This window comes from Pseudorca crassidens, chromosome 20 (genome assembly GCF_039906515.1).
Source record: "Pseudorca crassidens isolate mPseCra1 chromosome 20, mPseCra1.hap1, whole genome shotgun sequence".
Classification (NCBI taxonomy): Eukaryota; Metazoa; Chordata; class Mammalia; order Artiodactyla; family Delphinidae; genus Pseudorca; species Pseudorca crassidens.
The window spans coordinates 53,082,864-53,110,811 of NC_090315.1; the positions used below are offsets into that span (position 1 = coordinate 53,082,864).

At 45.1% G+C, this 27,948-nt stretch overlaps 1 protein-coding gene across 4 annotated transcripts in view; it reads left to right on the plus strand.

Annotated features, from left to right (window-relative positions):
- The window catches only part of WWOX (WW domain containing oxidoreductase), a 978,254-nt gene that overhangs the window by 188,350 nt on the left and 761,956 nt on the right, over positions 1-27,948 (plus strand). Inside the window, exon 6 of one of the 4 annotated variants that reach the window (XM_067719420.1) lies at positions 1,478-2,050. The exons of 2 other annotated variants lie outside the window; for them this stretch is intronic. In XM_067719420.1, coding sequence (XP_067575521.1) covers positions 1,478-1,555 — 78 coding nt within the window. In that variant the 3' untranslated portion in view covers positions 1,556-2,050. Of the gene's footprint in view, positions 1-1,477; positions 2,051-27,948 lie in introns of those variants that run through there. One more of the 4 variants, XM_067719421.1, reaches the window with a different exon arrangement.

Consider the following 27,948-nt stretch of genomic DNA (forward strand, 5'->3'; position numbering starts at 1 on the left):
GACCTCCAGAACTGTAAGAGAATAAATTGGTGTTATTTTAAGGCTTAAGTTTAGGGTTATTTATTACAGCAGCAATAAGAAACTAATACAAGTGCTAAGGCTGAAGGCAGGCAGGATTCCCCTGGCCCTCAACATGCCTCTTCATGAGAAATCTTGCTCATGGTCTGCTTTCTTGCTCTCCTGCTCGTTTTACTGAACACATACTTACTGGATGTCTCTCATGTTAGAGGTTGTACAGGTTGCACCTAAAAAAAAAAAAAAAAAAAAAAAAAAAAACCTCCATCTGAGTTAGCAAAAATTCAGATTGCGGTCAAGTACCGTGACCCTAAGGCTTCAGAACCAAAACCAGATCCCATATGTGATGTCCCATCTGTGCCGCTGATGGATGGAAGGGAGCTTAAGTGCGTCCTGTACTGACTGGGGTTCACCTTCCTGCAGTGCCTGCATCAGGAAGGGCTTGGCCTGGACCCCAGCTTTCCCAGCCAGGCCTTCATCTCTCTCTTGTTACAAGGGACTTAGAGGTAGGCTGTTCAGTTGGGAGCCCATCATGTCTGTGATGCCATCAGGGGCTGGAAGTGCTGTGGTCTCTCCCCTCAGCCATTCTTTTTTTTTTTTTTTCTTTTCTTTTCTTTTAACTTATTTTTTAAATTTATTTTTGGCTGCGTTGGGCCTTCGTTGCTGTGTGTGGGCTTTCTCTAGTTGTGGTGAGCGGGGGCTACTGTTCGTTGTGGTGCGTGGGCTTCTCATTGCGGTGGCGCTCCTCTTGTTGCGGAGCACGGGCTCTAGGCGCGTGGGGTTCAGTAGTTGTGGCATGCAGGCTCAGTAGTTGTGGCGCACAGGCTTAGTTGCTCCGCGGCATGTGGGATCTTCCCGGACCAGGGCTCGAACCCATGTCCCCTGCATTGGCAGGCGGATTCTTAACCACTGCACCACCAGGGACCCCCCCCCCCCACAGCCATTCTTAGCATGCGGCTGCTCAGCCTCCAGGCATCACATCTTCTTCCTTAACAAGAAGAAGGGGGGCAGGCAAGAGGCGCACGCCAGCGTGTCTATCACACGGTCACCCTATAGCTACAAGGGAGCCTGAAAAAGTGATTGTCTTTACTGGGTACGTGGCTGCTCAGAACTAAACTGGGGTGCTGTTTACAAAGAGGACAGGGAGTGATCAGAGGGGGGCACGCAGCAGCGTCTGCCTCGGTGGTTGTGAACATGGTCGCCAGAGTCGGGCAGATGCCATGGATTTGAATTCTGGGTCCACTCCTCGGACCATGGCGTAACTCTTCTCAGTCTGAATGTTCCCCTGTGTAAAATGGGGATAATAATTGGACTTAGGATAGGATTGTTGAAAGGATTAAATGAGGTCAAATGTGTGTGATGCTTAGACCAGCAGCAGTCAGCGTTCAGTGACTGTCAGAGCTATGAGTGTTGTGGTGGTTGTGGCTGTTTTCTCATCCTCCCTCCTATCTTTCTCCTTTAGCTCTTCTTCGTCTGTCGTCACCATCACCGTCACCGTCACCGTCACCATCACCATCACCATCACCATCACCATCCATAGCTCCTCCCTCACCCCACCGTGCTACACTGATTGGTGGGTTTTTTTTTTTTATGCGATCACATATCCAAAAGTAATATGGCATCTCCCATAAGAACACTTCACTTACTGTCTTTCCATCTACTCGTGAATTTCCTTAAGCTACACTGAAATCTTTGCTGCCTTTTCTGGCAGAGGGTCCTTTGTGCTCTGCACACAGCACATGGCAGCAATCTGTGCACATTCTCACACATGCACACTAGCACACAGGATGTTTGTTGATCGAATGAATTAATTTTTCACTGAATGACAAACACAAGCTTATTCTGTTCCTCGTGGAGCTGATTTGTTTTCCTGTCTGAGAGCAAGGCCACATCTCCAGATTGATGGCTTTGGCTGTAGGTCAGAAGGACTTGCCATCACAGCTGGTAAGTGGACCCGAGTCTGTGACAACAAGAGCGGTCATCGTGATGCTGCAGCCACCCCAGCCCCTGCCCCCAGCGAGTACAGGGTGCAGTCTGCATGCCGGTCGCGGTGGGAAAGCCATGCCTCATCTCATTGCGTTGGGCATTTCTCTGGGATGGGGGTTTCCGTGCCTTAACCTTGGTCTTGGGTCTTGGCCTCCACCAGTCAGGGTAGGGCTGGTGAGAACAGTTTTTCTCACCCTCGCCTGCTCTGACATCCCTCTCAGCTCATCCCACCCCTTTCCAACGTTTTAGCCCCTGAGAGAACCCAGTAAAATTTCCAGAGAGGAATGAATCTCACTAGTGGAGACCGGGAACCACCTCTGAGGGCAGGGGCACCCCGTTGACAGTATGAACAGGAGCCAGGCAGGCGTGGCATCAGAGTGGACCCTCAGGAAGCCCCCGAGAGGCGGACCTTGAGTGTGGCAAAGTGCTAGCTGCCTGTGTCGGGCTTGAGGAGGATTGCAAACACCTGGGGCTCTAGAAGTCTGAACTAACGTGTGATTTGCGGGCTGTCTCCCAGAAGACTTGGGAAGCAGATACAAGACTTGTGAAAAATGCCAGGTGACCTGAGGGTTAACAAAACAGGAGGAAAAGGTGTGGTGTGAGCACTTCTGACAGCTTCATTGGTGTTTCTGGACAGGTTGTTTTGCTATTGATCACGCTCCCTGTATGTGTTAAGCTAATTTTTTTTATGGTAATACAAGGCCCAACATGTATAAACAAATTCTCTTCTTGATCTTCTAAGCGATGAACACTTAACAGGTTCAGGCTTGGACAACTCAGTTCTGACCCCAGGCTCCATAATGGGGGGACCTATAACTGGGAGGGAGACAGGAGGTATGTGAAAGACCCTCAAACTGTCACTTCCGTGTAGGAGCAACAGCAGACCCTGGGCTCCCTCCGTGTAGGCCTGGTGAGCAGGTTTCCTTCCTGGTGAGAGGGTGTTAACTGTTGGATGCCTGGAACTGCTGAAAGAATCTGCATGTATTGTGACCCGGGCACACGTATATGTAAGGAAACGCAGACCAGGAGACCTAGGAAGTGCACACCCAGCTTATTGTATATATATTATTATTACTATCTCTGTAGGGGGCGGACAGTGTGGAAAAGGGCCAGGACTGAGAGCCGCGGGGGCCTTTAGCCTTGTTCATGATGCTTAAATGTTTTTTAGTTTTTTGGTTTTATTTTTAAATAGGGGCTTCCCTCCCTCTCCCCTCCCTCCCCTCCCTCCCCCTCCCTCCCCTCCCTCCCCTCCCTCCCCCTCTCCCTCCCTCCCTCCCCTCCCCTCCCTCCCCCTCCTTCCCTCCCTCCCCTCCCTCTCCCTCCCTCCCCTCCCTCTCCCTCCCCCCTCCCCTCCCTCTCCCTCCCCCTCCCTCCCTCCCCTCCCCTCCCTCCCCTCCCTCCCCTCCCCTCCCCCTCCCCTCCCTCCCCTCCCCTCCCCCTCCCCTCCCTCCCCTCCCCTCCCCCTCCCCTCCCTCCCCTCCCCTCCCCCTCCCCTCCCCCTCCCCTCCCCCTCCCTCCCTCCCCTCCCCTCCCCCTCCCCTCCCCCTCCCCTCCCCTCCCCCTCCCTCCCTCCCCTCCCCTCCCCCTCCCTCCCTCCCCTCCCCTCCCCCTCCCTCCCTCCCCTCCCTCCCTCCCCTTCCCCCTCCCCTCCCCCTCCCCCTCCCCCTCCCCTCCCCTCCCCCTCCCTCCCTCCCCTCCCTCCCTCCCCTTCCCCCTCCCCTCCCCCTCCCCCTCCCCCTCCCTCCCCTCCCCCTCCCCTCCCCCTCCCCTCCCTCCCCCTCCCCTCCCCTCCCCCTCCCCCTCCCCCTCCCCTCCCCTCCCCCTCCCCCTCCCCCTCCCCCTCCCCTCCCCTCCCCCTCCCCCTCCCCTCCCCCTCCCCCTCCCCTCCCCTCCCCCTCCCTCCCTCCCTCCCCTCCCCCTCCCTCCCTCCCCTCCCCTCCCCTCCCTCCCTCCCCTCCCCCCTCCCCCCCCCCCTCCCCCCTCCCCCTCCCCCTCCCCTCCCCCCTCCCCCCTCCCTCCCCCCTCCCCCCTCCCCCCTCCCCTCCCCCCTCCCCCTGCCTCCCCCTCCCCTGCCTCCCCCTCCCTCCCCCCCCTTGCTCCTGCTGTGCTGGGTCTTAGTTGCAGCATGCAGGATCTTTAGTTGCAGCATGCAGACTCTGAACTTGCGCATGTGGGATCTGGTTCCCTGACCAGGGATTGAACCCAGGCCCCCTGCATTGGGAGCGTGGAGTCTTACCCACTGGACTGCCAGGGAAGTCCCAATGCTTAGATGATTTTAAACGGGGAACTGTGCTCATGTATGGCTTATGTAATAAAAATTAGTTTTAAAAAGTAGCCTGGGGTGGGTATTAGTTTTCTATGGCTGCCATAATAAATTTCCTTAAACTTAATGACCTCAAACAACACAGATTTATTACCTTCTAGTTCTGGAGGCCACAAGATGAACACAGGTCTCCTTGGGCTGAAATCGGTGTTACCAGGGCCTGTTCTTTCTGGAGGCTGCAGGAGAGAATCCATCTCCTTGTCTTTTCCAGCTTATAGAGATTGTCCCCGTTTCTTGACTCGTGGCCCCTTCCTCCGTGCACAAGCCAGAAGCATTGGGCCAGGTCCTTCTCAGATGCCCATGTCTCTCGTTGTCTCTTCTGCCTCCTTTTCCTGTGTTAAGGCCCTTGTGATCACATTGATGTGAAGGACAATTTTCCCATCATAAGGTCTGCAGACTAGCAATCCTAATTCCATCTGCAGTCTTCACTCCTCTTTACCAGATGAAGAATGGAAAGCACTTCGAGAAAAGTGTGTTGGACATGTAGGTGAGACTCCTTAAATATTTCTTCCCACTGCTGCCAGTCCGTAACCACAGCCACCACGGCCATCTCTGCCATTAACGCTATTCTTATTTAGTAAGTCATCTCCGTTTCTTCTGTCAGCTTCCTCCCACTTTCACGGTCAGCTGGGGGCCCTCTGGGAAGTCACTCCACGCATGGGATGGGAATTCTTGCTGGCATCTGTCACAGAGAGAGACGTCCTGTTTCATTTGAATGTCTTGACCATTTCTGGGCAGTTTATTCTAGGTCTTATCCATCCATCCATCCATCCATCCAGCCAGCCAGCCAGCTTTCTATCCATCATCCCATCCATCCATCCATCCATCCATTCATTCATCTGTCCGTCCCTCCATACATCCATTCCTCCATCCTCCCCCCACCCCAGGCTCTCTCTCTCTCTCTATTTCTTTGGTGTCAGATGTTGTCTGTTTTCCTTCTCTCTGCTATATAAAAAGCATTTTTTCTTATGTAAGAAACCATTAAACGTGAGGCAAAAGTAGAGGTTTACCTAGAAGAGCTACCTTTCTTTAAAATTTAGGACCTAACGGCACTGGGGAAATAGCACTAGAAACGTTGAGAGTGAGAAGTGGAACTGTTGTTTTTTGGAAGAAAAATCTTTCACCCTGTACTCTTAACGATACCTTTGCAAGTTTTGTACAACATGAAAATAATTATGTGAAGAGGAAAGAAAACCACTTGTTAAATATGCTTATCGCACCCCGTGTGTGCTTACATGGTTTATTGTAGTTATTCAAGTTTCTGTTATCCCCATTTTCAGATGAGTAACTCAGCACAAATAATACATACATTTCCAGTACTTAAGAAAAACAGAAATACAGATAAGAGGAAAATAAAAATCCCCAACTACCCTATCCACAGTATTTTGGCATATGTGCTTTCATACTTTTTTACTGTGATATATCTTTAGTGTTTCTTTAATGATTCCTGGCAGATTTTAAACTCTGTCTCTCTGTGGTTAGTTGTCCAGCCTGGCCAGTGAGAGAGAACATTCCTGTGGAGATTAGAAGGACCTCCTTCCTCCTGCCTGGCAGTGTTTCTCATGGTAAAACACACGCGTGCCCACACACACCCGCAGCTCAAGTCTTTGAACACTGTTGGTATATTCGTGTGACCCTGCCACACGTTTTAAGTACTGTTTACTCCCTCCCCCCCCATAAAAATGCTTATTATTGAATTGTTCGGATAATATAGAGAAGTAGAAAGAGGATAAGACAGTTTCCATGGTGTGTCCATCGAAAGACAACCTCCATTAATGCCGTGATTGACTTTCTCCCAACTCAGAGGCTGCTTCTTGTTTTTATGGAATTGTGACTGTGGTTTTAAAACTCTGTGGAAATAAAACACACACACGTGAAAAGTGGGCATTCTTGCTGCTGGATGACGGTGAACAAACAGAGCACACCCAGGCAGTCAGTAACTGGATCAGGAAAGAAAACATAACTCTGAAGCCCGCTTCTGCTGTCATTCAATCATTATCCCCCAGACCTCACCAAGGCTCCCCACTACCCTGCCTTTGGACCGCAAAGATGAGTTCTGTCTGCTTTTGATCTTACGTAAATGGAATTACCTTCTACAAATGGAGTCGTCCAGTGGGTACTCCTGTGTGTCTGGCTTCTTTCTTTCAACGTTATGCTTATAAGATTTATGCTTAGTGTTGCCTAAGGTTGTAGCTCATTTGTTCTCCTGGTTGTCGAGTATTGCATCGTGCGAATATGCTACAGATGATCTAAGTGGTGATTGCATTTTAAAAAATATGACTCCTAGGTTTTTCACGCAACATTCTCACCAAATCTCTCCTCCCATTTTAGCACTCTCCTGATAAACACCCTTTTACATAGTAACATAGTATTCAGTGGAGTGGATCTGTGTTTATTTAACCATTATCCTATTGTTGAATGTTTAGGGGGTTTCTACTTTCGTTGTTGTTGTTTGCTGTCATAAGTGCAGTGCACAGTGTCTACATCTGGGCACTGAGCAGGCGTGGGCTTGTGTGTGTGTCTTAGATGGTTTTGTTTGGTTAAATTTCCTGAAGTGGAACAGCTGGTTCAAAGGTTCAACCGTCACATGGTCTCTTAACATGTGCTGTCACATTCCTTTCCCAGAGGACTGTGTCCGTTCTCCCCCCACCGCCACAAAGCGAGTGAGAGTGCCTCTCTTGTCACACACTTAGCATCTTGGCAAGAGATCCAAGTAGTCTTCTTCTTCTTCCTCTGTTTTTTTTGGGGGGGGGCTGCGTCATACAGCAAGCAGGATCTCAGTTCCCCAACCGGGATCGAACCCGTGCCCCCTGTAGAGGAAGCGTGGAGTCCTAACCACTGGACCACCTGGGGAGTCCCAAGATGTGCATAGTCTTCTGCTTAAAACGGTTCCCGTGTTTCCCATGGCCACAGGATTCAAGTGGACAGCTCTCACCCCACGTGCAGTGTTGTTTCCTGGTTGGTGGTACAGAGACCTCAAGGCTTACCTTCAAATCACAGTTCTCTCACTTCTCCATTGTGTGGCCCTGGAGAACATGTTTGACCTTTCTGAGCCTCAGTTTTCTAATCTGGAAAATGGGGACTTCTTATTCCTGTACTGTCTCTCTGCTGCTTCATCTGGCTTTACAACCCGTGAAATTCTATTTCTGTGTGATGGTGATGATGATGTAATTTTTTTTTTTTTTTGCTGTGTTCCATCCCAGGTAGTAGACTCCTGGCTGGAGAACTTCTCCATGCTGTTTTTAAAGCTGTAGAATCTTGTACTCATGTGTCCTCCATGACATGCCTCCTGCTGCCGCTTCCCTTTGTCTCTTTGTTCATTCATTATTCATTTTTCTAACAAGCCTTTATCGAGCATCTGCTATGACCCAGCACTCTCCTGAGCGCTGGGGACACAAAAGATGAGATAAATATGTTTCCTCCTTGCAAGAGAGGTAGAATCTATAGTCGAAGCCTGGCAAGAGAGGAGTCCATGGGTGGGCTGGGGCTCCTATGGTCCAGGAAACCAGGGACACCTGGAGAAGGGGTATTTGCGTCCTCCAAGGAACAGAGGAGTCAGAGAAGGCTCTTGGATGTAAGTTGTTCTGAGGCTGAATGTGGAAGGATGAGTAGCGGTTACCCAGGTGGAGGTTTGGATAAACAACTGTAGAGACTTCAGTGCTGATGGGGTTTTGGGTAAATACACACGCACACACACAGTGAGTTCAGGCAAAGCAGTTGTCCTACCTTGGGATTGATTTTGCCTCCCAGGGGATCTTTGACAAAGTCTGGAAACATGTTTTGTTTGTCACAGTGTAATGGAGAGGGGCTCCTGGCATCTAGCGGGTTGGGGCCAGGGATGCTGCTAAACATCGACAATGTGCAGGGTAACCCCCGCGTGAAGAAGTGTGTCAGTAGTGCTGAGTTAAGAAACGCTGGGCTGCAGCATAGAGAAGCGGTGGGAAGATATCAGAGATGCGTGCATTGTCATCGTCCTCAGAACTAGAGGATGTGCGTGTGCATGCATGGTGTGTGCGCTCACACTTGTGTGAAGCAGGAGGAATCCGTTTTCCCTCTGCTTGGGGGTCGCCCCCATGTAGGTTCTGGAAGGCTGCTCTCTGCTTGTCGACTCACCGGCCCGAGAGTTAGTGAGGCACTCTCAGCAGGTGTGCCTCACCGCCGGCTCCTTTCCCAGTGTCCTCACCTTGATTTATTAGAGCGTTTTACTCCCCTTTCAGTGTTTATGACATCCAGGGACTTCGTGCAACCACTAGGAAATGAGAGTGGACAGTGAGACGATTATCATTCATTTTCACTCCCCATAAACATTTTCTGTTTCTTTTTTGGAAGACATCGCTAATCCCCTCGTGCATTGGCTTTGCGCGTTCTTTCTTCAGCCTTGGTATAAAAAGCAAAGTGGTAGTGACTTTTTCCTTATGGCTGCTGAAAAGGTTACACAGCGTTTGGACCGCTGCCTGCTTCTATCCTGGAGCACAAAAGATTCAGGAGTAGAAATTGGTTCTAACAATATCCCTTTAGAAAACACCTAGGGGATGTGAGTCATTTTCCCTTTGTGTTAGAGGCATTTCGTCGCTCAAATTCAGAGTTAGAGGATGACATGCACTTGATCCCTACTTCCTAGAGGAGGTGACAATTGAGTGGCCCTCCTGCAACTGAGAAGCAGCCTGTAGAAACCTTTAGGAGCCCTGGGCTTGGGAGGATTGTTTTTTTTTGTTTGTTTTTGTTTTTTTGCTATGTGTGTATCTAAATTTCTAGAAAAGTTTTCGTTTTGAAGGTAATGCGAATGGAGGGATGAGAGGGGAGAGCATAAAGAATTGGAGAATTTCCAGCTTTCTATTATGGTTGGAGGCATCGCATCCTTTAGGGCTCTTCGGTTGCAAGCAGCAGAAAAGACTGGATAACTTGAGAGGGAAAACGTGATACTGTATCTGGTACGTCTTTGGTCGCATGTAACAAAAAGGCAAACACACTGCGGCTTATTTTTCAGAGGGGGGCAGCCCAGAGTTGGTGCATCAGGGACCCAGTGTACCTCAGACTGTCATCCTAAGTGTGTAGCTTTCATCCTTGTGCTCGGGGGCCTGTGGTCACTATGGCCACAAACTCCCGGAACGGTCTGTTTTCATGAACTGTCCTTGGGTTGATGATTCAGCTCTGATCTCCTGCCTTTGTGTCTCAGCTGCAGGTTTAGATTCTCAGGAGAGAATCTAGGCTGCCTGTCTTTTGGACCTGGTCATGGTCAAATGTCCATTCCCCAGAGCCAAAACCATGAAAGGGTGGGAATGAACAAGAGGTGCTTTGTGCCACACATCCTTGAAGACAGTTTTCAGAAGTGAAGGATTTATGTGGACAGCCCCATTCGTTCTTGGACCCGTGTGTTTGGGAGAAAGGGAGGAAGAGAAAGGTAGCTCGCATTCAGTAGGAAACTGCCCTGTAGATTAACTCGTAAGCAGTGGCTCCCAAGGCATGGTGGATTAACCCAGGTACTCTCAGTCTTTACCCTGGCTCCAACTCAATTTTTTTAGGCAATGGAGAGAGCTGTTTGGGAGGTTCTTCCGAGACAGGTCAGCAGTTAGCCTCCCAAATGGCCTTTTAAGGCTCATCTAGGGTTATTGTCTTCTAGGGCTTTGTTTTTGTTTTTCAGTGATGGTAATTCTCAGCAGTCTGTTTTTGGGGTATGGTTTATATATTTGGCACCTTAATTAAAATTTGACTCCATGAAACAAACACATGTTACGATACAACCTTTAGAGACACCCTATTTGGATTCAAATGGCCAAATGAAATTAATAAAACCTATTATTAAATTAATTAATAAAACCTATCTTGGCTTCAGTTGCCTCATCTGGAGAACAGGAATAGTACCTATTTTATAGAGTTGTGGGGATTGAATGGGATCATGCATGTAAAGTACTTTGAACTGTGTCATACACGTATGTCTTTTAAGTGTTGGCTGTTTAAAAAAAATGGTTGAAAAAACCCTTTATTTTGGAACAATTATAGATTCATAGGAAGCTACAAAAAATAGCAGGGACGATCCACGGACTCTTTATCCAGCTTTGTACAAGGCTTACATCTTACATAACTATGGTGAAGTATCGGGCTGGCCCAGAAGTTCATTTGGGTTTTTCCATAAGATGTTATGGAAAAACCCAAACGAACTTTTGGGCCAACGCGATATCCAAGCCAGGAAACTGATGTTGGTACAATGTGAGCATATAGTACTGCAGTGGGTAGAACTCTGGCCCCAGAGATGAACCTGTGACTATGTTAGGTCACATGGCAAAGGGGAATTAAGGTTGCAGGTGAGATTAAGATGACTAATCAGCTGAATTTAAAATAGAGGGATTATCCAGGATTATCTGGGTGGGCCCAGTGTAATTAGAAGGATGATTAAAAGTGCAAGAGGGAATCAGATGAGGCACTCAGAGTGAGAACTCAGCCAGACGCCGCTGGTTCTGCAGGTGGGGAGAGGGTGCATGAGCTAAGGGAAGTGAGCCTCTGGAAGGTGAAAAGGACGATGGGGTGGATTCTCCCCTTAGAGATGCTGGAAGGAGTGCATCCTGCTGACGCCTGGGGCTAACCCAGTGAGATCCGTGTTGGACCTCTGATGTATAGAATGGGAAGGTGATTAATTTGTGTGATTTTAAGCCATGAAGTTTTTGGTGATTTACGTTCTCTGCCATTTCCTCACATGGGTGGGTTCACGTAACCACTACCATAGAGATCTCCCTCGAGCTGCCCCTTTGGAGTCATACCTACCACTCTATGCATTCAGCCTCCCCTGTGCTCTGTGAGGAGGTCAAGCTATTCCAGGCATTGTGCTTCCCCGCCCAGCCATGCTGTCGGCTCTGGGTGGCTCTGGGTGGAATGCTTTCCCCAGTCTTCCTTGCTAAGCGTCATCTTTTAAGACTTCAGGTATTTTCTTTCTGACCTCCTAATCTCCATCAGACCTCCTCCCAATACTCTTTACCTTTATTTCATAGCACTTACCATGACATATGGATAATGGTATATTCATTTGGGTGAGAATATTTGCTTAATCTCTTCTCTGCAGCTAGTCTGGAAACTCCATGAGGGCAGGAACCGTATCTGTTTTACACAGTGTTGATTTCTCTGCCTCATGTATGTCACTCTGAAGACAGTAGGAGCCAAGTAAATCTTTGTTGAATGAACGAACGAATGACAGTATTCAAGATGTAGATCTGCCATCACACCTGGATCTTCCAGTGGAAGAGTATGCTAGCGTTCTAACAAACTCTACCGGCATTCACCCAACACACTTTTTTTTTTATCACCTTCTGTGTGAACTGTCATGCTAAACTCTGGCTGTGATTGGTGTCTAGGGGTAGTTACACTTCCGTGAACTCCAAGTACATAGTTGAACATGACTGAACCTGCCTTACACAGCAAGGCAATTTTGCATTTGTTTTTTATCCCCCAGAAATAGTTTGGTTAATTCATACTGATGAAATAAATTCCCATATCAGCATTATTCCCCAAAGAACGTAGGCCTCTTTTGCCAAACATAGTTATCCCGAGAAGGGACGGATGAAGCAAACTTACCTCTTGGCCAAATGCGTTTTAGAGTTATGTAACCAAAGGTAGCAGGCTGCATCTAGGGGTCTCTGAACATCTGGATGAAGGATGGAATAGCCAGATGTTTTCAAGTATCTGGATGTTTCTAACCATCTGGCGCTCTTGGTTATTGACAAACGATCCAGCTGTTTTGCGGAAGATGGTATACCTCATCTAACAGAAGAGAGAGATAGTGTTCTTGGAAAATTTTGATGCCATCCCATATGTACTAACACACAGTATATGTCTTTAATTGAAGCTGTGATTTGATTGCAGAAGATGAAAATAGCATGTGCTTTCGGAGGCTGTCGTCTTGCCGTGAATGCCAGACTGCGAAGTTTTCAGATGGTCTCATTTACCATCAGAGTCTCAGTTGCTCATGGTTTTATTCTATTTATAATGTATCCACACCTTAGCCAATAACTTTACAAATGGAATGCTGATACTCTGCACTGAGAAAACCTGCCTGTTGCCTAGGCATTTGTGATTTTTAAATCAGAGAAAAAAGTTTGGGACCTAAAATTTCTAGTGTAAATAGGAATTCATGAGCCTTGATTGAAAAATGTACCTTCTCCGGAGCAGGGATCTTAGAGTCTGTATAGCACCCACTGCCCCCCACCCCCAGTTTTCTATTGTTTAAGCCTAAGCATAAGATCACAGTTAATATGTTTTTTAAAAAATTAAGGCTGGAATAGAGTAACATAACTGGAAGTCTTGCTGGACCTTGAAATGAAACCTCTTCGTAGTCTGCCACAAGAATCCCAGTCTGATGTTTGTGTGTCTGTGGGATTGAATATTCAGTCCTTCAAAGGATGTCCAAACCGGGAATAAAGACGTGGGGCTTGCATTTGTGTGTGATCTGATTACTCTCGTTGTCTTGAGTGGTACACCAGAGCGCATGGAAAAGTAAATGATAGGAAGTCACGTGGTCCAGCAGTTAAGACCCTGAATGTGGAGTGAGGACACACGCGCAGGGTCAGCTTCTGCGCCGCCAGGAGCGCGTTCCCAGCCGAGGGCTGTGGTGTGACTGTTTCCAGCTTTGAGGCTTAGTCCTGAACATGCGGAGGTGCGGGAGCAGCTTTTGGCGGTGGGGGCCGTGTTTCCAGGTGATGCTTAGTGACATTGAGTTCTTCATACCAAGTGGATGCAAATGGGTTTCACTTTGGGGTGTCTCTGAAACATACTGCGAGTGACAGACCCACGTGGACAGGTTGTGGATAGAAGGCAGATTTGAATGAGCGCATCGAATCAGCAGCTTGAATGGCCAACCCCAAATGTCTCTCCCGAACACTTAGCTCCAAATTTTACAAAAAAAACAAATGGTTTCAATTTTGTCGTATATACATGAGACGACTGTGTATTTGCTTCTCACTTGGCCTGCCAGTGGGATGGGGTTTATGGGGGAGAGAAGGACAACCAGTGCAAAATAGCAAATGAACCAAATCCATCTGGATTTGGTTATATGCTGATTATGCAGTTTGTTGTTCTTTTGTTTTTAACATCTCCCAAACCTTCTGGATATTAGCCAGCCTCTGGGGGCGGGGTGGGGAGGATGACATTTGGCCTCTGATTCCCTTTCTAACATAATTGCGTTCCTCTGCGTTTCCAAAATTTTCTTCTTTCGAGTCACGATATATAATCCTGACGGCTAGCATTTATTGAGTCATGAGTATGGCCAAAGTCTGTGCCAGAGTATTTCACATTTATCTCTTTTTTAACTTCACAACAACCCAGTGACATAGGTATCATTAGCCCCATTTCTGGTGGGGAAAATGGGGACTCAGAGAGTTTGAGTAACTTGCCTTTGCATCAGATGCAAATGAGTGTTAGAGACAGGATGCAGATGCCAAGTGGGTCTGACTAAATCTTTTGAATTAACTCTCTGTCCCTGGATCATGCTTCCCCTAAAGATTACTTTTGTACATGTAAGTAAAGTTAGTTTGGAGCAGGTGTCAGCGAACTTTTCTTGTAATGGAACAGACAGTAAATATTTTAGGTTTTGCAGTACAGTTTCTGTTGCAACTGTTCACCTCTGCCTTTGCAGGGCAAATAGACAGTATGTCAATGAATGGGCATGGTGGCGGTCCAACGTACAGCAAGCAAAACCCTGTATGTGGACACTGAAATTTCAATTTCACGTAATGTTGACATGACACTAAATATTCTTCTTTTGAATTTTTTCCCCAGCCATTTAAAAATGTTAAAGCCATTCTTAGCCCCCAGGCCCATACAAACATTAGCAATGGGTTAGATTTGGGTGGTGGGCTGTGATATGCTGATGTCTGCTATAGAGAAATCATAGAAAGTACTTTAACAACCTGAGTGCAGAATTAAGGGGCTGCTTCAGAAGGTCTGCTCAGGAGAGTCTGGGTGTGGCCATCTGATGGACAGAAGAGCCTGTGGGATTGGTCTTGAAGCTTAGGACATGATAGGTGTTTTCCTGGATTTGTTTGTTTTAACTTGCTTTCTAGGCACTGATGGAAATTCTAGTGGTGGTCGGGGAGGCATCCAAACCGTTCCATGGCATCACTAACAGTACAGATGCATCCATTCACTCGTACACTCACTTGTTCAGCGTATGTTTACTGAAGCACCTACTGTGATATTTATACATTAGATGATGCAACAGACAGTCCTTGTCTACGTCCTCACATGACTTCTGGAATCTTCTATTAACAGCAGGGGGACAAACAGTATGTGCAGGAAGCTCAGTTGAGGATACACAGTATGATCAGAAGACCTAACAGCTTCCACCTTTTCTGTCTTCCTGTTTGAGCTTGGTTTAAACTACTTGGTTGGTCCGTTTATAGCTACAGTATTCATAATAGTCAAAAGGTGGGGGGAGGGGAATCCATCAATGGATTGATGGACATCCATTGATGTCCATCAATGGATTGATGGACATTGCTGGACATCCAGCAATGTCCATGCAGGGGAATACTATAGAGTCATAAAAAAGGAGTGAAGTCCTGACATGTGCTACAGCACAGATGGAACATGAAAATATTATGGTCAGTGAAAGAAGCCAGTCACAGAAGACCACTTATTGTATGATTCCATTTATATGAAACGTCCCAAACAAGGAAATCTAGAGTAAGAAAAAAAGTACATTAGTGTTGTTTAGGGCTGGGAGTGGGGCGGGGGTGGGGGGAATAGGAGTAACTAAAAGTCATGAAAATGTTTTAAAATCAACTGTGGCAACAGATACAGGACTCTGTGAATGTACTGGGAAGCGTTGAATTGTACCCTTTAAATGGGTGAATTGTTTGGTACGCGAATTCTATCTCAATAAGGCTGTTAAAATGTGAAAGTGGTGATTAGTCTTTGTTCTCAGAAAACCCACTCGGGGCAAGAACTACTCATGGGCCCAGCAGCCCATTTCTCCGATTTCTTGGTCAAGCTCGCCTGGAAGACTGGCCTGTGTTAGAGCCTTCAACTCTGGAACACATGGGAAGCGGTTTGCTGGTTACACAACGGCTTAGACCGTTAAAGCCAGAGCTAGCCGTTCAGGGTAACCAGCCTGTTTGAATCCTTCCGTCTGCAGTGCAAATGTGTACCAGCTCTAATCAGGTGAAATGAAAAATCACGTGTCTCGTTTTAAATATGTTGCCTCTGATTACAGGTGTTGTTAAAACAGCTCTTTTACGACTTTATAAATGTTCCGGGATTTATTTTCAAGCAATGTTTCATTATTCCTATACTATGATTAAATATTGAGAATATTGCTTTTCCGATTGTTCTATTGCAGTATTTAATGAGTGCAATTAAATGGAAAAATTGCCTTTTTAACTGATGATAGTCCATTAGTGTCTCTGTCTCTTCAGAAAAGAAAAGAAGTGAATTATTAGAATGACAAATGAGGCAGAGTTACCACCGTGATAGAGAGGTGCGATTTCCCCCCACATAATCTTCAATTAGTGATCTCTGTAAGAGGGTGTTTTTCAAAAGGGTAATAGAGAAGTAATGAGATCAGAAGGAGGTCGACCCGGCCTTCTCCGTTTGGCAGCTTGATTAATTTATTTCTCCTTCTCGGAGATTGCTGCAAGGGGCTTTTGTCACCCTGTGTTTTCCGTGGGCCTGTAACCTGAGCGACTGCTGACGTATTAGCCTCATAGGCAAGGAAGCCAGTCCATTGCCCTGGGATAGAAGGTTTAGGGGTTAGAAGTTTGTTTGATGTTTGTGGCCTCACGTCGAACACTCATCAGTGGCTTTGGATGATGAGAAGGATTAAAAAGTAAAATAACCATCAAATTAAACGCTCGGCATTGAATGCCTCCTGGGGCCTTGGGCTTGGCACACACGATATCGTTCCCTTCTCTCAGTCCCCACGAGGTGGTGGGACTCCTTTTACAGATGAGGAAATAAAAGCTCAGAGAGATGCCCCGAGTTGTACAGTTAAGAAGCGGGGACATAGAATTTGAATCCCCGCCTGCCTCTGAACTTTCAGGCTCCCCTCTGGAAGTCCACGGCCCCCCCTTATCCCGTGTTGGAACTCTGCATTCTTCTTTCACTACGCTAACTGGGTTCACTACGTAACCCAGACCACACAGCTCCATCTCCGTGGAGCACCCTGGCCGATGAGGTCCCAACACATGGGCAGAACGCAGCTGATGGTGTCATTTTGGGTTTTCTGTTCAGTGCCCGTATGCTCAGTTGCAGAAACTTAAAACGCGAGGCTGTATGCAGTGTGCCAGGGCAGCCTAATCAGCCTTGTTTTTATACCCTGCCACCTCATCAGGTCTTTCTCTGACAATGCCATGTTGTAACCACTCCCTTGGAGATGTAGGCTGATGCATGTTCTCATCGCACAGAAGAGGCTTGGCTTCATGAAGGAATATAAATATTAAAGCCCCAGCTCCACGGCTGCTCGATTGTGTATCTTTGGACAAGTTACTTAACCCCTCTGCCCTCATGTTTTGGTTGTTTCGTTTTGTTTTCTTTGTAGTCTCTGGCAGTGTTGTTGCTTTCCTGAAAAAGAACACCAAGCACGGTTTCCGGCACCCACCCCATGTTTAATTTGTAATTTATATTTTTGTTTCATCATCAGTACCAACATTTCTGTCTTCTTGCTTGCTACCCTCATAGACTTAATTATCTCATAGAGGCATTGAAAGGCACGACTTATTTAAAATGTAGACAGAACTTTCACTGCCAAGGCGTATTTAATTTCATTAAAAAAATTTTCTCCAGTAAACAGTTTCTGAAGCTTTTTGGGTTGTATTCTATTTGAATATGGAATGTAACTTGCCCACTCTGGGGATGACAACTACATGCAAAAATTCTACTTTTCCAACTGATTTTCTCTTGCTGCATTTTCTTATGGCCCCTGGGGCTCATTATCATCAACACCATCAATTAATAGTCATCCTTGGCGTCCTGGATCCTCTGCCCAGCGCTAGGCACCGCCCCCAGGAGCCACCGCTCTGGGCTCAAATCCGGACCTTTTGACATCCGAGTTCCTAAGTGACCCCCTGCTGAAGAATCTGTTAAAATGCATCCAGAGTGGGAGTTCATTTAAGCAGTAGCGATGGGACTAAATTATAGTCCAGGTCTGTCTGATGAAAGATGATAAATGAATATGTCAACTGGGAAAGAAATCACTCTGTCATCATCTGACAGGCTGGCTTCATTTGTGTGCACTGGTGTCCCTACAAGTCCAGATGGGGGTGAGAAGTGTGCAGCTTTCCAGGGCTGGCTGATTTCCCATCCCTTTTTGCACTTCCCCGGGGATGGGTCTGGGGCATCTTCATGGGGTCTGTGGTCCCCAGCAACCCCAGCGTTGAAGGAGAGAACACCATCCATGGCGTTTAAGGCTTCCGCAAGGACGAAGCGGCGTCACGCTGGCAGGGCACGGAGTACTCAGTGGACAAAAGCCACCGGCTGTCTCCTTTCCATCGTTCGGGGAATCACTGCTCCCTCCGCTCTAATTCCCACTGGGAAACCTCTCTCTGGCATGACATGGGGCTCCCACCAACTTTTTTTTCCTTTTTTTCCACTTCAAGAATTGTCTCTACTCTGTCCAGTAGGGATGCTTTTTTTCTGTAAGCCGTTTGCTGAAGTCTTCTTCTCCAGGTTCCTGACTGTGCCTTCAGTATTTACCCTAAAGTGGTTCCTTGCAAAGGTTGTCAGGCTTCAGCAATGCTCTTAGCACCCAGAGCCAACCTTAAAAGAGCAAGAGGGTCGGAGTCCGCAAACCGGAACGTGTCCTGATTTCTTCAGGTCTCGACTCCCTGATCTGCAGGTCAAAAATCCAAAAGCTTGAAAAACAAACGAAAAATGTTCTTTAAGCTGGTGGCCAACTCGAGGGAGCATCACAAGTTGAGTGGAACTATCGTTCCTAATCCTCCCATTTATATCATTCTTGTTTATAATCCTCATTTGTCCCAGTTACCCATTTTATGTGACGACTGATAGCTTTAGCTGCAGAAATATTAATGTGTTTGACGTCCGGGTGTGGGTCCAGGCTGTGTGTGGGGCGTTTCATAGCACACGGCCAAGGAACTGCTTTAGGCTTCTTAAAAAAAAAGATTCAGACTCCTTCAACACACAGGTTTTAGATAAAGAAATACAGATCTTGATCTGGGTAGCCTTGGGCAAGCTGTTTAATTTTTCACTTTTCTACAGATTGGTGGTAAAGAAGAAGATGGTGCTGATGATAGAAGTAATGGCCCTGTAAGAACTTTGGGAAGGTTTGCTTCTTCCTCAGGAACAACAAATAGTTCCTGGAGGCCTGCTGTGCTCAGTGTTGGGGTTCCAAAGAGCAAGATGCAGAAATAAGATTAAATGAGGAAGTTTGCCGTATTCATTGCTTTCACAACAAGAGCTATTAGTGAGAACAGAAACGCACTACAGATAATGCAGGTGCGCGCGCTAGCAAGCAGTCCGTGCCTTCTGTTGAAAGACACTCTTGAAAACCCTTCCCACACTGCGGCACTGCCACTCCCTCCCTCCCTCCCTCCCTCCGGTCTGGGACAGCTCACCTTTGCCCATGTGATGTATGTTTAATTATCATAAGAAGTAGTTCAAGTGAAATTGCAGCCTCAGGGGCATGTGTGGGCTGAGCACTGGGTTCTGGTTTCCTCCAGACTCTGGCATTTGCCCCGCTGGCCTCTGTGTCCAGCCAGCCCTGCTCTGTGGGCATTTGGAGACCCGGCTCTCTGCAAGGAATAGGAAATGATAACAGGATGAAAAGAAAGGGCTTTATTTCTTAGAACAGTCTCCCCCTTGGAAGGTTCTGGAAAGAGGGATGTTTCAGTATCTGCTGATTCTATCACTAAAGGCCGTAAGAGCAGCAAAAATAGTTCTTGGGGCTTTGTGGCGAGCGTGACCTCCCTTTGCAGCTCTCACGGAAGCATGTGACTGGGGCGTACGAGGCCAGGTAGCGAGGTCCCTGGGCGAATTCTGTGGCATTTAGCAGTGTCCCCAAATATAGCCTGTGTCAAGCATAAGCAGTTTCCTGAATATGTTCATGGGAGGAGGAGATGGTCGTGGGGAATAGCTCCACTGTTTCTTGCCAACGTAGCCAAGACTTAAAAAGTGAAGCATCTTTTTTTCCCCCGCCCATTGACGGTCTTTGTAGATTTTAATCCCTAATGTCTAAACAGCATTTAAAGACATTCCTTAAAAATTGAAGCTGTCCCTTGATTACAAATGTTTGTTTTTGTCATTGCTGTTTTAATACAAACCAGTAACTGCACGCATGTACTTAAAGCCACTGCACTGTCCACTTGAAATGGTTACAGTGGTAAATTTTATGCTGGATATATTTTACCACAAGTGTAAAGAAAAAAACCAATAACTGATTCTAAAGCAACCAAAGTACTATATAAAATGTCCTAAATGAAAGTGTTTTGAAAGCAAATTTCAGTAGTGGTCAGATGTTCCACTTCTAGTTAATAAGCTAGAAAACAGAGTTGGAGCCGTGTGTGTGTACACTGTGTATGGGTGTGTTTTTCTGAACATGCCAGGAAAATGTAAAGATTCTCTTCTCTCCTTTCACTCACCCCCAAAGAGTAATTTAATTTACTATTTCATGTCTACTTTCCAAACTTCCTCCTGGAAACAGAAGAGAATGAAATTAGGTGTTTTGTAAGCCAGGATGATAGGCGTGTTATTCTTACTTTCAATAGAGGCAAAGAAATCTCTCCGCTTTGTTTTTAAACACTACCTCGTCATATAAATAATCTAGTCTTTTCTGGTGCAGCCTATCTATTCAGGCAGGTGGAAGTTGACTCTGAAGATTGGCGTTAAATTGAGGAAACCGTTCATGTAGTAAATAAGATAATTTGTTTCTGCCCGAAAAAGATTACAATATAGATTTTTTTCATACTCTGTATTATTTTTAACACCTACAGTCCCTGAATACGTTTGATTCAGATTCGTGTCCATAATTTGGGAGGGCTTTTATTTGCAACTAAAGTGTCTTCCAGTTGCCGAAATCATCACTGAGAGTGTTTTCTTATTTATACTTGAGTTGCTTGCATTTGTTATTAAGTGAAATGTTCGGCTAGAAGTCTTATCAATTCCCAAAACAATAGTTAAGAGTGAAGGTAATACCATTACTATTTATCTGTTATTAGTGTACTTTTTGTAAACATAACCCTTCTCCTTCCAAAGAGCACAGTTAGGCGACCAGGTAATAAAAGCAGTTATGTACTAATATAGAGAGTCTCATGAGAGTGGCTTATGTTTCTAGTTTAGATGGACATGAGATTCCTTGGAGACTATCGTATGATAGAACCAGTTATTGCTCATTCTTTTTGCTTTACCTTCCATGTGCAAAGTAGACTTAACTGTGAGAGTGGGCCAGACACATGGAGATGTAACCCTGTAACCACGCTTGGGTGAAATGGGAATAATACTGCCTATCCCTGCTTATTTCACCACACTCATGAGCAGTGGGCATAAAATGACTGGATGTGGCCTATGGAAGTGAGATGCAGTTTTGTTATTCTGAAAGACTCATCCTTAAACGCCCCTCATTACATGGACTTTGGTCTGTCCATACGGTATTTTATAAAGTGCCTACTATGTTGGATGCTTTTACATGCATTGCTTTATTTAATGCTTCTCACAGCCTTTGGGATATCCACTAGAATTGTCCCCTTTTTACAGACACAGAGACTAAGACATGGAGAGGTTGTTATATAGTTTGCCAACAGTAAGAGGGTGGAGCTGGAATTTGGAGCAGGAGGTCTGAATTCTAGGATCTGCTCTTAAGCACTTGGTCATAGTGGAGGAAGTTGGAATTTGGAATCCCACTCAGCCCAGGAAGGGAGTCAGATGTTTACTTCCCTGTCCAGGCTCATCTCAAGCCCTGCTCCCTGAGAAGCCTTCCTGGTGCCCCCAGGCCATCTTGGGTTTGGGTCTCCGGGTCTCCACCCTGCCTTGTGCCCACCTCCTCCAGCACGAGCCTTCCTTGCCCCCCTTTACCCAGAGAGCCTGGGCCATTCCCTCAAGAGGCCGACTCCCAGGTCCCTGGTGATCCTCCTTGTTTAGGGTCTCTGATTCTGCATTTCTGAAATCCTCTGCAGGTAACTCCTTGGGGAGTTAAAGTGGGAGAAACACCCCTGTAGACCATGAGCGCCTCAAAGCTGTGGCCAGGGAGGTGTTTTCCTCTCCACCGTCTCAGAGCCTCACAGAGGCCTCGAGGAGAGTGTAGCCTGTGATACATGGGGCTGAATGAATTAGTGAGCTCATGAGCTCAACGGTGGGTGTCAGAGTAGAGCCGAGAGTTCATCAAGGTCTTGGGGTCCACCCTGTAAGCCGAAAGGCTGATGCCAGTTCATCAGGGAGAGCATATCCATTCATCTACCCCACGTATTCACATAGTTCAGTTAAATGGGCTGATAAACTGATTTTTTTGGTGGCTAATGAGTTGTTGCTTTTCCTCTATGTCGCTATGATCAGATGTCATGATTTCACAGTTGCCCAAATGATCCCCCGTTCATTATGGTTTTAATAATAATGGCGATCATGGTGACTGATGAGGTGCGCTGACATTTGTTGAGGACTCCTTTTGCTCTGTGCATTCAGATCAGAACTCAACGTACGTTGTTCTCATGGGCTACATAGGATATACCATTATCCCCATTTTACAGACGAAGAGACTGAGGCTCAGAGAATTTAAATTCCCCCAAATCACACAGCTAGTGCAGGGCGAAGTCTAAGTGTGAACGGATACTGTCTGCATCACTTACGCTCTTAACTCTATTATCATAAACCGTGTTCTTTTGCTGATAACGTGCGTGCAAATAGTACAGAAAAATCTTTTCAACTGAGATTCTTCTCTTGGATATTCTGAGCAGCATGGGAGAATGACCATGTTTTGTATAGGTGTTATATTTTTAAAATTTCGTTTTCATGTTTAAATAAAAATAACTTCCTCATCATTATTGTAATCATAGAATTTAGTATAATTTGTTCTGATCTGACAATTAGTTTGTTGAAAAAAATACTTCTTAAGATATATTCTTTTTTCTCCATCAAACTGAAATAATGAATTCAGTTTATAATTTATAGAATTCTTCTGGTAAAAAAATACATGGATATATACATAAACATATGCATCTTAAATGACATTAATGGCAACATAAGATCCATTTCAGTTCTTCAGAGTAAATATTTCATGAGCACGAGGCATCCATGTTTGTGTATGTGTGTATGTGTGTATGTACATATGTATGTCTGCGTAGATACAGATTATATATATATATATGCATTAAAGTTTCAAATGTTTACTCCGTTCTGCAAATGTGACTTAAAGTTTTGGCTTAAGTTATTTGGAGTTTGCTTTTATATTAAGATGCATTTGAATTTTCAATGGCTAATCCACTTAAGTTATTAGTTACAATTCTGTTAAAAGAAAAACACAGCAATGGCAGAAGGGTATTATCTCCATCCCCCTTCCTCTTTTTTCTCCTAGAAGCCTGGTATGATCCACTGATAGCAAATATTTCATGTACTTTGCATATCAGCCCGAGTTCCCTTTGTGGAGTCAGGTAAACGGAATGTAAAATCCCCACGTACTCCAGACAGCAAAACGGAATTACTTGATGTTACATCACATAAACATGCAGATTCGATTCTCCCTTTACTCGGGCTGTAAAAACAAAGTTTTTAAAGTGGTTAGCCATACCTGGAAATGTAAATGCACTTGCCTAATGTAATGCCAAAGAAAAATTAAGACAAATGATACCACATTGCTGCCACAAACTGGGGCTCGTACAAAATTCACTTTAGTTATTATGCTGTGAATATGGGCGCTCACCCTCCTCTACGAATGCACAATTTACGTTGAATGCAACATGAATCATTTTAATAGACCGAGGAAGAAGTCCCCAAAGTCGGTTTTCAAATTACGAACCTTGGAACAGAATATAACAACAGCCAACAACAAACAGTTCAGACTTTACTCTGAGCTGTGGGGGAACCATTAAAAATACAGCAAGCACTTTGGGTTAGGTGTTACACGACTCATAGCCTAATGGCCAAAAAATATTAGAAATGGGTTTTTTTTGAATGCTGTTTTTCTCACCATCATTCTGTTCAATTATTTTCACATTTGTGTAATCAAGATACTCCCAAACAGAGCATAGAGTTGTATATTGTTTGGAACTAATTATGTGTATTATAAATCCAAGAATTAATGTAAATGACGCAGTTTCCACAGAGAAAAAAGCCGCATTGTTTTTAAATAGCTAACTAAACAAAATACCCATATGGGAGAAATTTCCAAAGAACTAAAACCACCCACCAGGAAAAAGGAAAATACCTCAGAAAAAAAATCACCAAATCATATCAAACCAGATCAAGAAAATTACATTCACTGAGGAGATGTCAATTGTTCCCCGCCCTCCGCAGGAAGGAAATGTTGAGATGTGGATTTATTGCAAGATCCCCTAAGACGGAAACGTGAGGTTTTCCAGGTAGTCCTTAGGCAGCAGCATCAGTATCAGCCAGTAGCTTGTTAGAGACAGAAATTCTCAGGCCTCATCACAGACCTACTGAATCAAAACCTGGAAGGGGGTTCTGTGTGTGTTTGGGGTGGGGGAGATGGGATTGAGCCACTGAAACCTGAGTTGTAACAAATCCTTCTGAGGATTTCGATATATGCTCGTGATTGATAACCTGAAGTTCTGATTCTGTAGGACTGAGAATTTGCATTTCTAAAAGGAACCCAAGTGATGTTGATGCTACTTATCCTGGCCAGTGTGATGCATGGCCTGCAGTCGCCAGGCAGATCACAGAGGGATCACAGGGCATTTGTGGAAGACAGTAGGGAGTGGTGAGGACCTGTGTCAAACTAGTGGACAAGATCCCCGCCTGATCTTTGAGAGGTGACGGCCAGTTGGTGCTGACTGCCGGTTGCCACGGGGAATGCAGTGCAGCCATGATTTCTGAGTTTTGTTTTTTACCGGAGGCTAAAACAATCTGGCTCTTTTAAATGATATTTCCTGATTTTAAATTATTGGCAACTATCTTTTTTTTGAAGCTTCAGTTCAAAGAAAACATGTTAGTGATAGATAGCCGGTTTGTAATATGTGTAAGACTCGGTTACCTTTTAGCAAGTCTCCTAAGTATGTTAGCAAGGTCAGAGGTGGGTAGAAATCCTGGAGAGAATATGTTGAGGGATTTTTAAAAGTACAGTTTTAGATTCACAAAACAACTGAACAGATAATCCATTGAGTTCCATATACCTACTGACCCCCACTCCCTACCCCCAGTATTGTTTTCTCTATTATTAACATCTTGTATTAATGTGGCACATTCATTACAATTAATAAACCAGTATTGATACATTATTATTTAGTTCACAGTTTGCATTGTTTCACTGTGTTGTACATTCAATGGGTTTTGACAAAATGCATAAGAACATATATCTACCACTGCCATTTCATACAACCAAGTTTCACTACCCTAAAACCTCCCTAGGAAGTGTTTTTAAAAGTTCCATCTAGGGCTTCCGTGGTGGCGCAGTGGTTGGGAGTCCGCCTGCCGATGCAGGGGACACGGGTTTGTGCCCTGGTCCGGGAAGATTGCACATGCCACAGAGCGGCTGGGCCCCTGAGCCATGGCCGCTGAGCCTGCGCGTCTGGAACCTGTGCTCCGCAACGGGAGCGGCCGCAACAGTGAGAGGCCCGCATACCGCAAAAAAAAAAAAAAAAATTCCATCTCTTTGTGTCACCATCTCCCCTAGCAAATTCCCTCTGAGAATTAAGGGTCTGCAGACTGGAGGGTCTCAGTGCTGAGAATGAGACACCCTTGTCCTCCAGGGTGCCTCCAGCAGGTATCATTGAAGCCTGAAGCTAGAGCTTCTTGGCTGTCAGCCCTTCCCTTCCCTCATTTTATAGTTAAGGAGCTGAGGCCCACGTGACCAGTCTAAGGTCCTTAGAGGTGGAATTGGTATAGAAGTGCCCCCTCTGAACCGAGCAGTGCCCGTTCTCTACCGTTCAGCCTCTTGCTGGGTCTTCCTTAGAGATAGATCCTGCAAGATGCTAGTTGCATCAGGTCACCCAGTAGCCAAGTAAATGAGGATGGTAGTGTCTTTTGTATGTATGTGTTTGTGTATATATATATACACACACATACATACATGCACACATATGTTTAATATATATATATTACATATGTGTAATTATTTTTATCAAAAATGACAGAGATTGGACTTCCCTGGTGGTGCAGTGGTTAAGAATCCACCTGCCAGTGCAGGGGACACGGGTTCGAGCCCTGGTCCGGGAAGATCCCACATGCCGCGGAGCAACTAAGCCCGTGTGCCACAACTACTGAGCCTGCGAGCCACAGCTACTGAAGCCTGTGTGCCTAGAGCCTGTGCTCTGCAACAAGAGAAGCCTCCGCAATGAGAAGCCCACGCACCGCAACGAAGAGTAGCCCCCGCTCACCGCAACTAGAGAAAGCCCGTGCGCAGCAATGAAGACCCAACACAGCCAAAAATAAATAAGTTAAATAAATTAAAAAAAAATGACAGAGATCAAAAGCTTTCTAGAAAAGAGGGATGGCTAATTGTTTAGGTCCTGTGTTTTGTATTCACATGGTATATTCATTACTGTTAAGTTCTCCTACTTAAACAAAACATTGAGCAATTTAATTTTGTGAATTATGCAGACTTATAATCTCCGGGGCAACCAGATTTTTATCACTTGCCTAACACTGCCTAGTAAGCAGATAGAGATGTAGACACCAGTGCCCTTATGGACTTCCAGCTCCAAAGAGTTTGAATCGTTTGTTGATTCCATAGAGACAAATCTCTTGTTTTCCCCAGCCATGAGAAGAGTGAGCAGTTTTATCACTGCAAGATTGTCTTCTATGTTTTTTGCCCTTTGGTGGATAAAATGTCTTAATGTTAAATTGTTTTATTATTACATTAAAGGAGTTAAGGACACAGACAATATTCTTACAGAGATCTTCTGCCATTTCCACAAACAACCAGATAATCTTTCTCTGAAGATAGTTATTTTTAAAAATGCCCGTTTCCCTGTAGAGTATTTTCTTTAAGTTGGACATAAGACAATAATGTCATAATCTATCATGAATTCATTTTGGAGAACAGAAGTGGTTAGGAATTTGGGTTGTGTTCTGTCATAATTTGAGGCTGATACAATTGTGATTGTCTGTGTGCTTAAAGTTTCTCACTTCTTTCTTCCGTCTTTTGTTCATTTGTTTTATTTTTATTTTTTTGGTTTGGCTCTGTCATTTTTTCTGTATCGTTTTCGTCATGATTTTCTTTATTTCTGTTATTTTTTTGTAAAAATTATACACACACATGATTTAGAGTCAGTCCTGTTTTTCTGTTAAGCTTTTATATGAAAAATGAAAGCAGTCCTGGATTTTGTTTCTTCATCTCTTACTCCTTTAGGGGCTTCCTTTGGTTTTCATGTATATAGCTTTAAATAATCATACTTAAGCTGCTATTTCTAGATTGTCTCATTTTAGAGGTATCTGTGGCCTTTGCACTAAGAAAAAGAGAATATAGCTTTCATTCATTCTTATACTTTTGCCTTGAGGTCACCTTTTTTCCCCCCTTTGTTCTTTCACTAGAGTTCTATCATGATGTTTAAGAAGACAATTTAGTTTTTACGCTGTTAATGTATAAGTAAATATATTCACAGCTAACCCGTTAGCATACTAAGATTACTTTTTTGTTCTTGCACAGTCTTTTATTTTCCCTGGAGTTCATACTAGTCATATTCTTGTTTGCTTAGTCTTTCATTTATCTGTCACTGATTTAGCCACAGACTTTCATCTGATTGTATACATCTCTTTTCAAAATGTTTATAATGTAGCAAGCATTGTACTACTTTCATGTTTAAAAATATCTCTCTTAGAGTCTTTGGACCTTTTACAGTTTGGGCTGGTTGGCCTCAAAACCTGGTGCACAAGAATGCTTTACAGGTGTTCTACTCAGAGCTACCTTCACATCACATAACCTGGAAAGTCCATTCACCTCTGTCCTGAATTTGAGCTTGTTTAACATCTCCTGTTTTGGTTTGCTTATTGTTTTCTGGGTGCATATTCTCCAGTAGCTTTCTAGAAAAGGAGGATGGGATGTACATATATATTTTTGGAACCTTGCTTGTTTGAAAATGTTTTTGTTCCTACCCTCAGTTTATTTGATTGTTTTTTTCTTCAGGGTTTGAAGATATTACTCAAGTGTTTTGTGGCTTTCAGAGTTGCTCTTGAGAACTCCAGTGCCATTTGATTTCTGATCTTTTCCATTCCTCTCTGCTTCTTTCTTGGAAGTGCTGCAGGAGGTGTATCTTCCACCCCTTGCTACTCCCGCATACTCTCCGAAAAGGATGCTCTCTTTGTCCTCAGTTAAAACATGGAGTTAAAACTTTACGTGACATGCTGTGGTTTGAGTCTATCCTTATTACTTGTACTGAGCACTCAGTGTGACCTTTTCATGTCAAAATACGTGTCCTTCAGTTCTCTGAAATTTTCTTTAAATATTTCATTGGTGATTTTTCTCCCCTCATTTTTCCCCCTGCTTTCTTTTTAAAGAACTTTTGTTATTCAGATCTTGGACCTCC